The sequence below is a fragment of the Polyodon spathula genome, chromosome 10, assembly GCF_017654505.1.
Source record: "Polyodon spathula isolate WHYD16114869_AA chromosome 10, ASM1765450v1, whole genome shotgun sequence".
In the NCBI taxonomy this organism is placed as follows: Eukaryota; Metazoa; Chordata; class Actinopteri; order Acipenseriformes; family Polyodontidae; genus Polyodon; species Polyodon spathula.
Genome location: NC_054543.1, coordinates 43,330,349 through 43,347,250, shown reverse-complemented (window position 1 = coordinate 43,347,250; position 16,902 = coordinate 43,330,349). Strand labels below are relative to the sequence as shown.

The 16,902-nt window shown below is 33.5% G+C and overlaps 1 protein-coding gene across 1 annotated transcript in view; it reads right to left on the bottom strand.

Annotated features, from left to right (window-relative positions):
• LOC121321966 (inactive dipeptidyl peptidase 10-like) overlaps window positions 1-16,902 on the bottom strand; it is a 50,475-nt gene that overhangs the window by 12,377 nt on the left and 21,196 nt on the right. Inside the window, exons 6-9 of the mRNA XM_041261353.1 lie at window positions 7,633-7,685; window positions 7,452-7,533; window positions 3,012-3,132; window positions 1,626-1,780 (exon numbers count right to left, since the gene is read on the bottom strand). Of these exons, the coding sequence (XP_041117287.1) occupies window positions 1,626-1,780; window positions 3,012-3,132; window positions 7,452-7,533; window positions 7,633-7,685 (411 nt within the window). The remainder of the gene's footprint in view (window positions 1-1,625; window positions 1,781-3,011; window positions 3,133-7,451; window positions 7,534-7,632; window positions 7,686-16,902) is intronic.

The following is a 16,902-nucleotide window of genomic DNA, read 5'->3' as shown; positions in this document are numbered from 1 at the left end:
AAGTGATATATTCCTTTCAAGAAGGACTAGGAGGCTCTAACTGAGTTGAGTGAGTGGAAATTGCATATGTGCTGTAATATGAAAACAAAAACAAAAGTGCTTTAGGAATGCTTTAAAAAATGTGATATATAGTAGTACCAATCCATAAAATGGATGAAAGCCCTGTGACAACAATGACCTCTCTTCTATTGATCCACTGCACACATTTTCATCATCCTAATGGACAAGAACAAGAGCAAATAAATAAATTCCCCATGCATGAAGCTTTAATTGGGTTATCAGTGTGTGTTTTAAGTGTAGTTCGAAATATAACCCAATCGTATAAGTGAATATATATATATATATATATATATATATATATATATATATATATATATATATATATATATATATATATATATATATATAGATACGATATATATATATATATAGCTATTAGATAGTATCTCCATTATCTCCATGCTGTTTGATTCCAGAAAGTGAATTATTCTACTATGTTACTATAAAACAATATTTTACATTTTGGAGTGGCAGTATTAAATCCATATTTCACAATGGTTTTTATTTTACAGTTATGCAGCTGGAATGCAAACTTTTTTCTTTCTTTTTCTTTCTTTTTTTTTTTTTTTTTTTTTAGGACCAGGTGCTGGGAAGCAATTACCAGAGAACACAGAGCTCTATAAAAGCCATCAGGGTCACAGCAAGTCGATAACCACAATGCCTACCCATTTCCCATTTAACCAGCTGTCTGAAAATGTTATATTATATATTTCAAATGGAACTGTTCTTTGGTAAATGTACTTATATAATTTAATCTGTCCATAACGGGGATATAGTTTCATGCTTTGCATCTAATGTTTATACTTTACAACAAACTGAGTATATGCTTATTGAGGATCCATAACACTTTTCGTGGTTCAAGTACTAGTTCATTTTGTATTACTGGGAAAGTAAAATGCATTGACCCTTGAGTTCTGCGACAAGTTACATCTCAGAAAGCAATTAAAGGACCTATAAATGAATATATCAATCTTGTAGCTGATTATTGGTGTTTACATTGCATTTTTTTTTCAATACTGCTTTTAAAATGGTATTAACTTTATTCAGATGTTTATAGCATTGAACTGATAATAGTACTGATAAATCAATTATATCCACATTGGCTTTAAATCAATGCTAGGTTGCTATTTAATCTGTTGGTGCAAATCTACTCCCTATAAACAAACAATACTGGGCCGTAGAAACTATAACTATAGTATATCTGAAATGAAAAAAATGCATAGCAGCTTGGGCCAATATGGAATGGCTAGCCAAGCCATATTGCTGTTGCAATCCTCTTGTTTGTAACTCTTTTGGTGTTCTTATGTTCTGAAATGCTTTCTGTGGTGTGTGATTGTGTTTCTCTTGATTCCTCCAGCCCTTTACTCAGACGGCACTTTAGTTCCCTCAAGTTAGAAATCGTATCTTAGTTTTCATATCATAGCTGCTGAGATATTAGTATATTATAGGAGTTGTACTTGTAAGTAATGGAAGAAAGAAAGTGCAGAAACACTAACAACATATTGAATTATCTCTGGACTTCACAATCTCTTTATAAGGTCTTGAATGTCAGGCCACTTTCTTACCTTGGGATAGGGATACTGTTGTCCTTTGGGATAGAGGCTGCCTGTAAAACGAGGAAGGTCCATGTTTGATACCAGGGAGTCATTAATCATCAGGAACGCCAGCTTTTCTCCATCTGGGGACCACCAGTGGGCAACATGGGACTGCAGTAGTTCCTCTGCAAGTAATTTATATTTGTCAAAACTATAAAGCATTTTTAGATGTTGTAACTTGAAACGTCAGTGTATGAAACCTAGTGATGTGTCCTTAGCTGAAATATGTCCTGGATTGATTATGTACCTAGCTATTAAATCATTACTCTCTCTTAGGGCTAGAGTTGATTAGTATTTGTGAAATCACTGGAACAGAAGTACAAAACAATCTGCTATTGTAGCAAAAAAATAACAATCTTCAAGAACAATTTCTGCAAAACAGCACATTACTCAGCAGTTCATATATCACTCCCTTAGGATTTTGCATGTCAGACTAACCAATACTGTACTCTGGATGTGCTTGTCAACATTCCTTACTTCATTTCATGAAAAGCTATGCAAATAAACCCTCGTACTGAATTTTAATTAAACAGCTTAAAATATTAAATCTACATGAGATTCACACTATCTGGCCTGAAGTCATTCATATATATTTGTTTTTTTAAAGAACACAGGGTGATCTTGTATTTTGCTATGTATCATGCGACCTATAAAAGCATGCTGAGAACATAATACACATGTTCACATTGAACATAACCAAAAGTGATACTTTAAATGATAAAAAACATTTCTATAACATTGGGGAATAATGAATGAGCTGCGAGTATATATATAATAGTATATATATATATATATATATATATATATATATATATATATATATATATATATATATATATATTGGCCTTGCTATCACCACTGCCTGGAAAATGTTGGTAGTATGTTATAATAAATAGTACTGGAAACATAAAAGGCAATGGGAAAATGTAAATAGACAACTTTGAGTAAAAAGGGTAGTTACGATAGGTAAAAGATAGGTAATTATCTTGAGTCTTCTTCAAATGACTTCAGTCAAGAGCAACTACAGTAGCCTGCATCCAAAATAGACCAATTTAATATTTCACAGTTAGAAAAATTACTTCAGTTGAATTTCTACCGTGTTTTGTTGCTAAATTGTGTCTATTTCAAACACCATTAATTTGTAGTGAAATATTTAATGTATGTTTGCAGCAGAGCTACCTCTAATTCTCAATGCTCAAGACAAACACCCGAACCTCGACCCGCTCGCTAGGTCTCCTTGGGAACATCAATGGGGTACCCCTCGCTATATATACCATATATATATATATATATATATATATATATATATATATATATATATATATATATATATATATATATATAAAATCTACTTACCTTCGTACAACCAGTCTGCTATTCCATTGAAAATAACTTTTTCTTTTCCAGATGAAGTAAGTCTCAAAGAACTTTTGTTGATAGCAGACTGGTAGTAGATATTGTTTTCAAAAACATACACCTTTAATGTAAAAGAAAAGGAGATGTTACGGATTTACCTAACAAGTGGCTATCTCAATGAGCCTAATTTATATACTTTCAATTGTTCACTTTAGATGGAGTCTAAACTTGTGGTATATCCCTGTGCATCTGTGGCTACCACAGGGGTGTCCTGGTTGGCCATTCCACTCCAGGAATAACAGGTACAGTTATAAAATTAACTACTTCAGGGTCTGGATGGAGGTTTAATTAATTCAATTAAAGAAATTAGAACAGAGTTTGAACAAAGACAGGACTGGCAGGGTCAACTTTGGCCACTCTTGGGCTACTGGGATACCTGTTAACTAGTGGTCCTAACGTGTGTGTTTCATTCAATCCATTCAAGTTCAGGAGCTTGTTCAAACCATGTCCTTGAATGTTGAATTCAAGAAAAAAATCCAGAAATTACTGTTACTTTTCTTTTTTTACACTTCTTTGAACTGGATGTCTGACAGTTGGTTGAAACTTAACCCTGATAAAACAGAATACTTGCTGGTTGGGTTGGAGGCTAAACTTGGCGATCTGATGCACATGGCATCATCGTTAACTGTCAATGGAACTTTCCCCTGTTAGTGAATAGGACTAAGAGTCTGGGTCTGGTGTTGGACAATTCTCTGTTACTTCTGCCTCAGATAAAACAAGTAATAAAAACTTGCATATTCCATCTTTGGACAATCAAAACGATGAAACCATTTCTCTGTTCTGAATACCCTTGTGACATCTCGTCTTGACTCTGGCAACACCCTATATGTGGGTCTGCCTCGGTGTCGAACCAGACTACTCCATGGCATTCAGAATGCCTAAGCTTGACTCCTGATTGGTCGATCCTGTTGGGATCCAACTTCCCAATTTTTACAGGATTTACATTGGCTCCCAAATGAGCTTTGTGCACAATTCAAATTTTTGTGCTTAATTCACATAGCACTATCAGCAGCTTGCTCACTATCTTACTGAGAAATTGCAGGTTTATAATCCTATTAGGTGTCTGAGGTCCTCGCACACCATGTCCCAGTCTCCTACACGCTTTAAACAAAAAAGTTTTGGAGTTTGTGCTTTTTCGGTCCATGGTCCACAGATTTGGAATGCTCTGCCTGTAGAACTCTGCCTTACTGCTGAAATTCTCCCTTTTAGTAAGAAACTAAAAACATTCTTACTTCACAAATTATGCTGATTCAATTGGGAGAATGTATTGTCAAATGTTTTGACACTGACACTTTGTGCTGTGTGCTGTTTTTTGTATATGTATGTATGCTTTTTTTTATGTATATTCACGTCTTGTACAGAGTTCTGAAACCACTTGTGGTGTGTTGCGCTCTATACATTTTTTTAAAATAAAATAAAATGAAATAATTTTTTAACAATAAAATTTAAAAAATGTATTACATTTACAAACTGCACCATATATACAGAGTCAAACATCTAGTTGCAGTGTGTAACTATAATATAAATAAAATAACGGAATATACGTTTAAGCAAGGCAGATAAAACACACCTATAAAATGTGCCATTTTTCAAAAAGAGTTGACATGTCTAACTCTGAAGCATGTTCTGACATAGAAGGATATCTTAAGAACCTCATAAACCCATTTGTCTTGAATTCTGCACACTAAATGTCTACTTTGGCAAAGTTCATTTACAAACCACCACACTGATGATATCTAAGGATTAAAAATTTGCATTTAACCATTTTGATATATGTAATATGAACAACATAATCTAATCCAATCTAACATATTTTCCTCAATTTCTCTCCCTAGCAAAATTTAGTGATATTAATTTGGATACAATTAGCATAATTGTAATAACATAGAAGAACCTCTTTTTTTATCTTTTACTGTAAAATACATTCTAAAATAAAAATAAATAAATAAATAAATAAAATGTGCTTAGGTATTAGCAGCGTGTGATGTGTTCGCCAAAATACTCTCATACTCTGTATGGACATGGCCATCCATCAGAAGGAAAGATATTATTTTATCTGCAGTATGTCACTCTGCCTATCAGTGATTGACTTTGGAACAGGAGAGGAACGGAATTGTCTCTTTAAAAAGAAAGAATGCTTCTTACTGTGAAGATACCTTTCTTCAGCATTACATCATGTTTTTTAAATTCAATTTAATGGAATGTGAGTCTTTATAAAGAGACATTATTGTGCTGGATGTAATGGAAATAGATATGACCGAAGGAAACCAGATATTGTTGTGCCATGCAAACGTAGTGCTTACATTAATATCAGTGTGTCAGGAGGTTGATGTTTCCTTTTTTTATTATCTTTCTTTTTTTTCTGTGAGAGGTTTTCTTTTGGTCTCCCTGCAGACAGCTTTAAAATTTACAAACATAGAACTCTGATACCGTATCTTATCATAGACAACTTGCACACCAAGTATAATGTGCATGATTGGACAGATTTTAATTACATCTTTTGTAAAACATGTAAACTACCCAAGCAGAAACACCAGTATAATAAAAAGAGCCTATTGTGGCAGAGAATTCAGAACATGGACACAGAATACACAGAAAGTCTATTGAGATGTGTAAAAGAACTATGGCACTTTTCAGACAAAATAAGTTTTCAGGGATAAGAAAAACAAATTTCAACAGTCATGTAGACACAAAAAGTTAAAAGCATTATGTAATTTAAAACTATCAATACCAGTGAAGAACACAGTATGATAAGGTTTGAGTGGGTTCTGGCTCTCAGAATCTCTTTATTAATACAATGTTAACATTTTTCCTGTTTTATTAACCCTGATGTTTTCACTTACTAACAGACATTATATAACAAATTAATGCATACAAAACAAAACCTGTGTGGAAGGGTAGCCATGTGGCCAAAGCAGCAGCAGTGGGAATAGCAGAGACCCCCAGAGACCCCCCCAGAAAAAGCTGCTGCTCACAGCCCTTCGTCAAAACAAGTTTTCTCAGAACATAGAATCGATGTGGCTGGGGTTAATCAATTCAGTTAATCAATTAATCAATTAGGACCTGGACACATTCTGCACATGGATTTGACATAGATGGAAATGTAACCCCATTCCTGCCAAACTGAAATAAAAAATATATCAAACTTTATTTACAACCATTACATGTACAGTGGCCGTGCCCTGCCATGCTCTGTTTTTATGCACACTGTTTTCCACTGTATTTGCATTCTATTCAGTTAATCAAGCAAGCCATAAATCACTCCTGGGGGGCAGAATGAAAAGGAAGTTGAATGAAGATCTGGTGCTGCTTCGCGCTTTAAAAAGACTGTACCAATTCATGATGTTTGGCCATCTCAGTTTGCTGCATTAAATAATTCAACTCAAACTACAGTGCTGTGATGTGTAAAAACTATTCTTGAGTGGATCAGTGAACTGCACCTGCATCTGCATTTCAAGGTGAGTCCTTGGTTGATATTCAGGCTGTAGGCTTTAAAGTTTTAAAGACAAAAGGAGTGTGAGTGACAGTAGTGTGTGTGTATGTGCTTTGTATTTAATTCATATCTGAAGCCACCAAATTATGTCAAAAATTCCGCTTGTTTAAAGCTTAAGAATGCCTATTATTTAGGAATGTTTGTTTTGAATAGAATTATAGCTTAGCTTTTTTATTTTATTGGCAAGCTCAGAAGTGGTAATTTACTGATAAGGGGTTTGAAGCAGTAAAATCATTATGATCTGATAATCTATGCAACTATCTGTGGATAAATATGTGCCCTTGACTTTGAGTCAAGGGCATTCCCTTTCCTATCATGATCCAAGTAGGAATTAAGCCTACCTACTGATTTGCAAAAATACATATGTTAACGCATTTGCACTAACAAGACAGAAAATAATGTTAATGCACTTGCACTAACAAGACAGAAAATCGTGTATCAGAAAAATGTAAATATGGTGTTGTGTTTATTTTTACCACGAAGATAAAAGGTCACATTCTACTGTGCTGTCCTGACATTATGTCTGAGTGAAAATATTTTATTTAATTCAGAAACAATAAAACATACAACATATTGAAGGATGTTTACTGGCTAAAATGTATATACATTATAATACAGTATATTACACCCTAAAATATATTAAACTAACCTTGACTTACCTCTGAGTTGTAGAGTATGTATTGTCAAAAACCAGCACTTTTTTGTGTGCAGTGAGTTCAGCAACTGATTTTTGTAGGGGGCACTTAGCATGCAAGCAAAACATTAACAAACCCATCATAGCTATACGTTTCAAGAGGTCTGACCTTTATCCTCTTTTCAGGCTTATATTTGACCTTCCTGAAGTTTCTGCTATCAAACTGTAATGGGAAAAATCTTGATATCCTTACCAGCTGCTGTCCTCGGACTCCCCAGGCCGCATACTGTAGCACTGAATCAGCAACTTCTGGTGGATTGAGCTCCCAAACCTCCCTTGAGACAGGAGAACAGGCGGGTGAATAAGATGTTCAGGTAAAAGACATATTTAGCTATTCAAACAAATACAAAGATTGTTTTAGTAAATTATCTTACCTGGTATGTAAGCTGTAAATTAAATATGAGGCTGTGAAAGAGTATCGATAGACCTAGAAAACATTATTTAAACAATCAAAAAACAATAGTTTTGGAAAGATATCGGGTGAATATTTTCATTGTTGTTCTTGAATTGATCAAGGTCAAAGGCTTTTTTCGGCTTTGGCCGGCAATACAAAAGCATGATGTTGCCACAGTTTACAATATCCCCTATTGGTCATGATTTTGTATTGAATTTTTTCATTTTCTTTAAAACAGTTAATGGAGTTCGTTTAGTTGAACTGCCAGAACTTTGAAAAAAACCCAATCATATATGCTTTATAAAATACATACATAGATAGGAAACTTAACATGATAGAATTATACACACAGTGGCTGAAAGAGACATATTATGCAACATTACTGTAAACTTGTCAAAGAGTAAGTGTCTGGTTTCTCTTCGATGTAGTAGCTGACATTATTGTTATTGACAGTACTTGGCATTATATAGATTACCTTTATGCAATGAATAACCAAATTGATGCCTTATTGAAAAGTCCTGAAAACAATATGCCTTTGCTAACTCTTTGTGTGGGTGTAAATTGTATTTATTTATGTATTCATCGATGTTTTTCACTCTTTGAGCCCCGTATGCACAAAACACATCACATACTGTTACATAACATATTAGTCCTGTTTGATAGTAAACCCCAATTTGAGGAATACAAAAAAAAAAAAAAAATCATTAAAGTGACTTAAACGTTTATTCAGCAAAACAATTATTGAATTAGGTTTATGGTTTTCTTTTTGTGCTGAAACACTGGATTATATTTAAAATGTATATTATTGTTTTTCAAGTGAATATACAGTATGCTGTTTTTGTTAATTGGTTATAAAGTAACTGTCACGTCTGTGTGTTTCTCCTTAATCTATTCTGCAAGATAGCAGATAAATTCAACTTCATTGCCCATTATGAAACTTTCTCATCTCATGTGTAAATGTCAATGGTTTTAAACAAAAAAAAACAACTATTTTACAATAAACTATACATGCTACACTATACATGAAATGTATGCTAATATTCATTCAAGCAGAGCATGCTAAGCATTCAAGCAGAATATGTCAGTAAATGCATTAATTCTTTCTGAATACAACTGTTAGGATCTTCATGTGTTCTCTTCCCTCAGTTGAAAACTATTAAACCAGATGTTTAACTTAAACATAATCTCCTCCTGGTCTGATTAATACAGGCATTTCCATATCACTGTATCATTGCTTCTAATTAAGTATGTACATTACTTTTGGATGACACTGCAGGAGCTAAGGAATCATCCTTGGATGTCACCCATGGGACTATAAGGACTTAAATACCTTTAAGCATTTTATATATATATATATAACTGCAGGTGGGACTGTCCCTGATAAGATATAATTTCCTATTGTAATTAAATGTGCAGTCTCTGTCTGTAATGTATGCAGAAGCATAAATACGCTTGATTAGTCATGCTAAATGCACAGTCTATAAATACATACAGTATAATTGACAAATATAATAAATATGAATATTGACCTACATCACTGACATGATAATAGCATTCGGAGGAAAATTTTATATAATCTCTGTTCTACATATTTTAGTTTCTTGTGAGTTAATCAAGCCTCACATGCCCCTCCTTTAAACTAAAATAATGGTTTCACAACTCTTCATAAATATAACAGCAACGAATGAGGCAATTGGAAAGCTCCAGACTCCAGGAGGATAAGGTATAGAATAATTTAGCCTTTACAGAAAATGATCTATCTTCTCACATCTCTAACACTGTATGTAGATGTTCTAAGAAAAAGTGTGCATTTCTTAGTTAATTAGGGTCTAAAATTCAGTTGGCAAATTAATCAATGAGCACAGAGTGTTAATAATTCTAACAACAAAAAAATGAGACTAAACTTGAGTGAAGTTCAATTACTCACAGAGAAGAGACCTTGACTCATGTACCTGTCTGAGTGTTTAATCTTAATTTAAAAATCTCAAGAAAATTCTTGCATGTTTCAGGCTATGGCAAATAAAGAAATCACATCCTCGGCCATATGTCTGTTCTTCCAGATGTATGTTCTTCCAATACGGGATTAAGGTGACATTGTCTACAAAATTGCCTCGAAAGCTGCTTTTGGGAAGCTTGATGCTTTATACCATTCTGCTATAAGATTTATAACTGGTGCTCCTTATCTTACTCATCACTGCGGTCTGTATATTATGGTTGAATGACCATCATTGCACACTAGACGATTGGATTATTGGCTTAGGCTAGTTTATAGAACCCTGATTGAGAAAACCCCACTATATCTGCACAACCTATTGCAGTTCTCGGCTTCAGTTTACAATTTAAGACCAGATTAATTTAATAGATTGGTTCTTCCCAGAGTGTCCACTGTTTCTGGGTGTAATTAATTTCAGTTTGCAGCTGTTTACGACTGGAATGAATTTCAAATCCAATTCAAACTACAGAGTTTTGTTTCGGAGGATGTTTTTAATCGGAATCTGAATTCATCGCTGTCTGATGCATGTGCATGTATTTGTTAATGTGTTATTTATTTATTTATTTATTTATTTATTTATTTATTTATTCTATGTTGTATTTATTTGTTTTGTGCTGCTGTGATATTTGCTTCTTGACCAGATCATCATTGATTTATTTATTTTTTGACAAACTACACAGTAGCATATTTTAATATGCCTGGAAACTTTAATTAAATCTAAACTTTTAACTTGAAATAACTTTGTGGATGTCATTGATGGGCATAGATCAACTATGGAAGTTTTAATAAAATTCTTTGTCACTTGCAATTTATTTCAGCTTCATTTTTTGCACCGTGCATCTTGGACACCGTGCATTCAATACTGACTCCAATATGTCTGCTTTCAATTAAACTAGGCATGGCATTTGTCATGATTTTGATACAGATAAAAATGTGACTGGACTTTCTGGGGAGCTGTCCATGCAATGATACTTGACTGGTTGGCAGATGCATGGCTGATTTTGTTGCAAGAGGCAGTGTACACTATGTGAGCAGTAGCGATTGTGGAAATGGCAGATCTGCATATTCAAACAGGCTGCCACATTCCATTTAAAGCCACCATTATTATTATTAGAATGTTGCCCACCTCAGTACAATATGAAATGATGAATTCCAAGGTAGCTGGAGACTTATTCACTAAAATCTTATCCCATACCCTAATTTTAGTGTTAATTGACATGAATAGACACTTATTATGAAATGTCACTGATAACCAAGACAGTTTGATATTCTCATCTGTTACAATTGTACACGTTTTAACAAGCTTCTCTTCAACTCTTTTAATATCCACAACCTATTATGCCAAATCTGAGCACAAATGACAATACGCTAATAACCGTAAATGTGTACTTTTCAGACAGCGTCATTTTATTGTAATATGTTATAAAATACAAAATATTGTTTATTGTTTTAATGCTTCTCTTATTTAATTATATTATTTATTTAGACATTTTTTGCCACAATTAAGATGTTTTTTAATAAATGCATACATTTTAATTTATGGAAACATGTTTTCCACAGTCTAGTGGTTTCTTGTTTTAATTGGTTTGGTTTCCCTTAGTTACAGAACAAACAAACAGTTCTCGAAAACGTATAAAAGCCTTCAGTGAATGAAAAAGCACTTGCCTTAAACCCCCCCCCCCAAAACCCTGAAGGGCAATGAAAGGTTGCTGCTTTTGCATTTACTGTACTAAAGGCTTTATGTGTTTGACTGGTTTAAAGATTCTCATATATAACAACACATTAGTCCAGGATGACTATCCTGGTGTTAGAATGAACATTAGGAAGGCTGCTATGGGAATCAATGTAGATGGATACACTATTGATCAAATTGTCAAGCTGAGGCTTTATTTAGTAACCAATTTCATCCTGGGCAAACAGGTTCTATTTTACCTTTTGTGTTTGTCAGATTATGCTGTCTATCCTTCTACATTACAATGGCTATCCTTATTCTTTAGAAGACAAGAAACAATTACTTTCTGCAGTAAATTAAATTCTTATTTATGGTATTATAACTAATAATGTACTGGCCTAACTTGATTGCATGTGTCACATTCTATTTACTAAGTCTGCCCTTACAATAACCCATTTATTGATTATGAAATAGATATTATAAATGTGATTTAGCATTTTTTGGCACACTATTTTAACCCCTATTTTTCAGCCTTAATGTCCAACTACATTCCTTCAGTGCAGAAACTCCCCACAACTGCTCAGGAGAAATGAAAGTCCCTGGGTGTACTCCAATATATATATATACTGCTATAGGATCCTAGAGGATATTTCCGTAAGGGTAATGTATAAGGGTGTGTGTGTGTGTGTGTGTGTGTGTGTGTATAGTAGTATTATATGAGTACTATAGATCATATGATATTTATAAATATCCTCCTAGGAAGGTAGCTAAAAAGGGGTGTGTGTGTGTGTGTGTGTGTGTGTGTGTGTGTGTGTGTGTGTGTGTGTGTGTGTGTATATATATATATATATATATATATATATATATATATATATATATATATAAGTCCGATATATATATATAGTCATTGGCTATAGGATCCTATAGTAGTATTATAGGACATTATGGCACTAAAAAGGTTTTAGAGAAATCCTAAAGGATTATTTTAAAAAATATCCTCCTATAGTACTCAAAAGGGTCTCCCTACAGTAGTACTATAGGACTAAAAAGGTTTTATAGGATATTCTATAGGACTTGACCAATTTACTATATGACATTCTATAGGTTATTTCTGTAAGGGTATATCTGCTGACGTTTAGATCAATTGAATAGACCCAAATGTTTTGCTCCACACCATTTGGTGCCTGTTTTATGTTTTGATTTTAAATGGCATCACTAAAACCTGTGGAAATACCCTATGATGTTGCTAGATGACAGATGCTACATTAAGCAAACTAGCATACTGATCTCTTCTCTTGCAAGACAGCATGATTAGTATGAACACAGAACTTGCATGGTGAACCTGCATAGTTTACGCGCAATATTTCAGCTAGCATAAACTGCAAACGTCACTAGTTGGTAGTGATTTTCATTGAAATGGCACACATTTAAACTAGAGTTTGAACAATATTACGGAGGATGATAAGAGCATGAGCTAAAAGTGCTTAAAGCTTTTAATCGAGGACACGAGATGGTTCAGAGGGCTGCATTTAAACACACTTGCCAGTGATTTGAGAGGCATCTCATTTATATGTTAATGCTAACCTATTTCATTCTGTTCAGTTATAGTGATACAGGCTAGACTTTTTGTATTTGTTATCCCAAGGTGGTTTTCTAAATTAGGTGAGCTGCAGACAGTTCCAATTCTATGAGTGTCACAAACACCTTTCAGGTTCCAAATTTCTCCACAAATATACTTAAATGTGTAATATCATAACTTTACTCTCAGGTAACCAACACTGTTTCTGTAACCTTATCATGAGCAATGAAATGTGTGCTAAAAAAAATGTAGTGTACATATTAATTAATGAGTTAAAATGCTCAGAGGAATGCTATTAGAGTTCCAATGCATAACAAAGTATGACATAGCTTCTTTGGTATACTGTATAATTGCTCATTTGAGAAATGGAAAAATCGTCTGAGACACAACATTATACAGTAGAGGTTCCTGGAGGAATGCACTCATAACATGATTAGGAAGTAGGTTAGGAGAGAAAAAAAAGAAACATATTTGAACAAGCTTCCTGCTTGCAATCAGAACTATAGAAGAAAAAAAAAACACTGGCAAAAGTGTATATTAATCCTCTTATTATTTCCAATCATTATATATAATTGTTAATAGCATACTTATTAACTTGTTTATAGATTATTTATAATCACTAATAACAGATACCTAAACTAAAGTGTTTCTGTTTTGTTTGTTTTTTTAAAGTTTAAATTAAGAATGCATTTAATACTAATAAAAATGTCATGCAACATATATTGTGCATTGACATGGGCGAAGTTTACTAATAATACAATATGATGATATGGTAAAGTTAGTTTTTTTTTTTTTTTACGTGAAATAGAACATAAAACAATACATTATATATCAACATAGTTATTTAATAATGCAGAGGCGACATATCCTTTCGCCAAGCCTAATGTAGTGCTGTGGTTAAAATGGGTAAAAGCAATTATACTGTAATAAAGAATAAAGCATGAGGGATGGTCTGACCTGGAGCTCAAAGACAAAAAGATCCAGCCCCAATTGGTTCAGTGACCCAAAATAGAACAGAAACTATTCATCAGCCATTTACTGTGGATAATTGGTCAACTTCAGCCCATTGGCCATGATTAATAACAGTTTTCATGTGACATGTCAGGTAATTAAATGATGACGTAATGTACAATAGCATTCTAATGAGCAAAAGAGTACGTGATCTTAGTTGTTGAAAATAGCATTCTCTGTAAAAGAGAAAAAACTCCTCAATGTACCAGAATGACTAAACAGTAGTATGATGCTTCATTTTGTGGCTTTCTCATCCCTGTACAGTTGCTATGCTTCAATAACATGGTAATAAAAAACAGATGAAGCAACTTGATATTAAATACAATATATAATCTTCATATAAAAATACGATGAATTTATATATCTATATATTATTTGAGTAGAATGTAATTTAAATTACAAATGCCAAGGCAAAACACTTGTACTGTTTACTACTGTAAATATATGCATTCAATATGAAAATTAGAACAACTCTTAGAAAAGTATTCATACAAACTAAAATCTGTTAGTTTTTCAAGTATGTGATATACTACTGTAAGTGTGTATATATATATATATATATATATATATATATATATATATATATATATATATATATATATATATATATATATATATATGTAGCAGGGGGAGATCTGTGCTGACTCTGCTGGCGTGTTCACAGTGCTGCAGGAAGAGGGCGGCAGTCATCCAACTGTGAGTCATGGCAATGACACGGGGAGGTGGGAAAGTGGGTGTGTGGACTTTCCCCCTCTCTGAATGGCTGGGAGCCGAGTCTTGGGGAGATTGTTAGCCCTATAAGTTAACGCTCTGCTGTTTCCTCAGGTCTGCCCTTATAGACGCGCCGAGAGTGCGGAAGCGCTGGTCCAGGACTGAGAACCAGTCGGGAGAGAAAAGGAAACTAAACGTTTCACAGCGAGACAGTGAGGGCGGGAAATCCTTGGGCAGACCCCGGGAAAAAAATAACTAAGCAGGCTAGTTAGCCGGCAGTGTAGGTCGGTGATCCGGGTCGCACGGATAGCGACGGCTGGGGTATAGCTGTCAAGTGCAGCACCTTTTCTTTGTAGCTTTGCTACTGTTTTATTTTCCCTGTTTCTTTGTGCCTTCTGTTTTGAATTATTGTTTCGAAGCACCTGCAAGTGCGCCGGTATTGTGTACCATCACTTGGTATTCCAGTGGTTCTGTTTACCATCGTTGGTAAGCAGACCACGAACCAACAGCGCCATCTGCAGGCTAAAAGAAAAATAACACCCCAAAATAAAACTGGTAACCTGTGCGGTGTTGCCAATTCCATCTGTCTGTCTCCTGTGTCAGTGAATTACCCACCACCCTCCCACAAATATATATGTATGTATATATATATATATATATATATATATATATATATATATATATATATATATATATATATATATATATATATATATATATGTATATAAGGAACAATGGCACTACAGCACTCTAATAATAATAATAATATAATAAATAATAATAATAATAATAATAATCATTTAATATAATAATAATAATAATATAATAATCTGATACAAAGCTGGTACATTTGTATTTCAGAGAAACTGGAGAGGAATCAGGAAATTAAAGACATTCCTGTCAATTACTTTAAAAATTACAAACAGTTGACAACGCCCACAACTTGTGTTTTAGGTACAGATCTGTCTCTGTGAAGATTTACAATCACCCTTCACCGACGGGAATCTTCGACTCGACTAATAAAATAATTTAAAAAAAACGTTATTTTTTTGCAGTTCATTATCTACCCAGTTTAATTCACCATTCCTGAATTATCAAAAATAATTATATTTAAGATTCTGACTGTACATTCTTATTATTATTCATTAAATCCATTTGCAATTTGAACCAGTTTATTGTCTTTTTTATTACAGATATTAATATCAATGTATTGTTATTAAAAAAAAAAAGATAGGCTTCAGAGAGTTAAAAGGAAAATAATTCCATCTCGGGTTTCTGTGACATTTTATAAACTACTTGACCTAACGGTCTCGTAGTTTATGATGTCACATAAACTTTAGATGGAATTATTTCCCTGTAACTCACTGAAGCTCAAAGCTCTTCTCTCATCTCCTCTCAAACATTTTCTATACTACAGTACATTCCAGCATTGAACCTGTGTCTCACTAAAGCATGTTGACATTGTCTATCTACTACTTATATTCAGCTGCACTTACCATCCTTATAATGTAGATCATGTAGATCAGTAATACAAAATAAATGATCCAATGTTATACTAGTAATGAAATTATAAAAGTTTAATTGACTCTATTATATTGTACCTGGGGTAAGGGAGAAAAAAAATGGAAAACGATTTTCACTCTGAGATGACATCCTGAAACTGTATTTTGTCACTTCAACTCATCAATTCATATTGATCAGCCTGTAAGGTAAGAAATTGGATCAATATGAATAATCATTGGCTGCTTCATAACGTTTCCAACTCCAAGGGGAATTTCATTTTGTAGATATGGTGTATTCTTTGATTTAATTGCAGCTGTCAAAACATGGTTCCACAAAACTGAAAGTGATACATAAATATTCATAACACATCAAAGAAGGAGGGTACAGGTGCTAAAGTAATATGAAAAAGGAAAGCTTTCTAACAGCAGAATTACACATGTTGTCAAATTAGGAGTTGTGTAAAAGGTGAGCTATAGCAAGTTATATAATAAATAAAATAAACTAAAATGGTTCAAAATGTAACAGCTCTATTCCAACCCTCACTCAGATATTCTGTATCTACAGCTGTGACCAAAGGTTTTACTTCACACTATAGCATTTTGCTTCATAAAGTCAAATTAAACTTGCATAATGTTACGTTAACATATTGAATTATATACTGTTTTGCAGTTTTCCATATACTTAACGTAAAACTGACAAACCTTTTTAAATGTTACATTTAGAAATCCAACAAGAAATATTGTCCTACTAATATATCTTCGGGAAGACTTTATCTAAATTA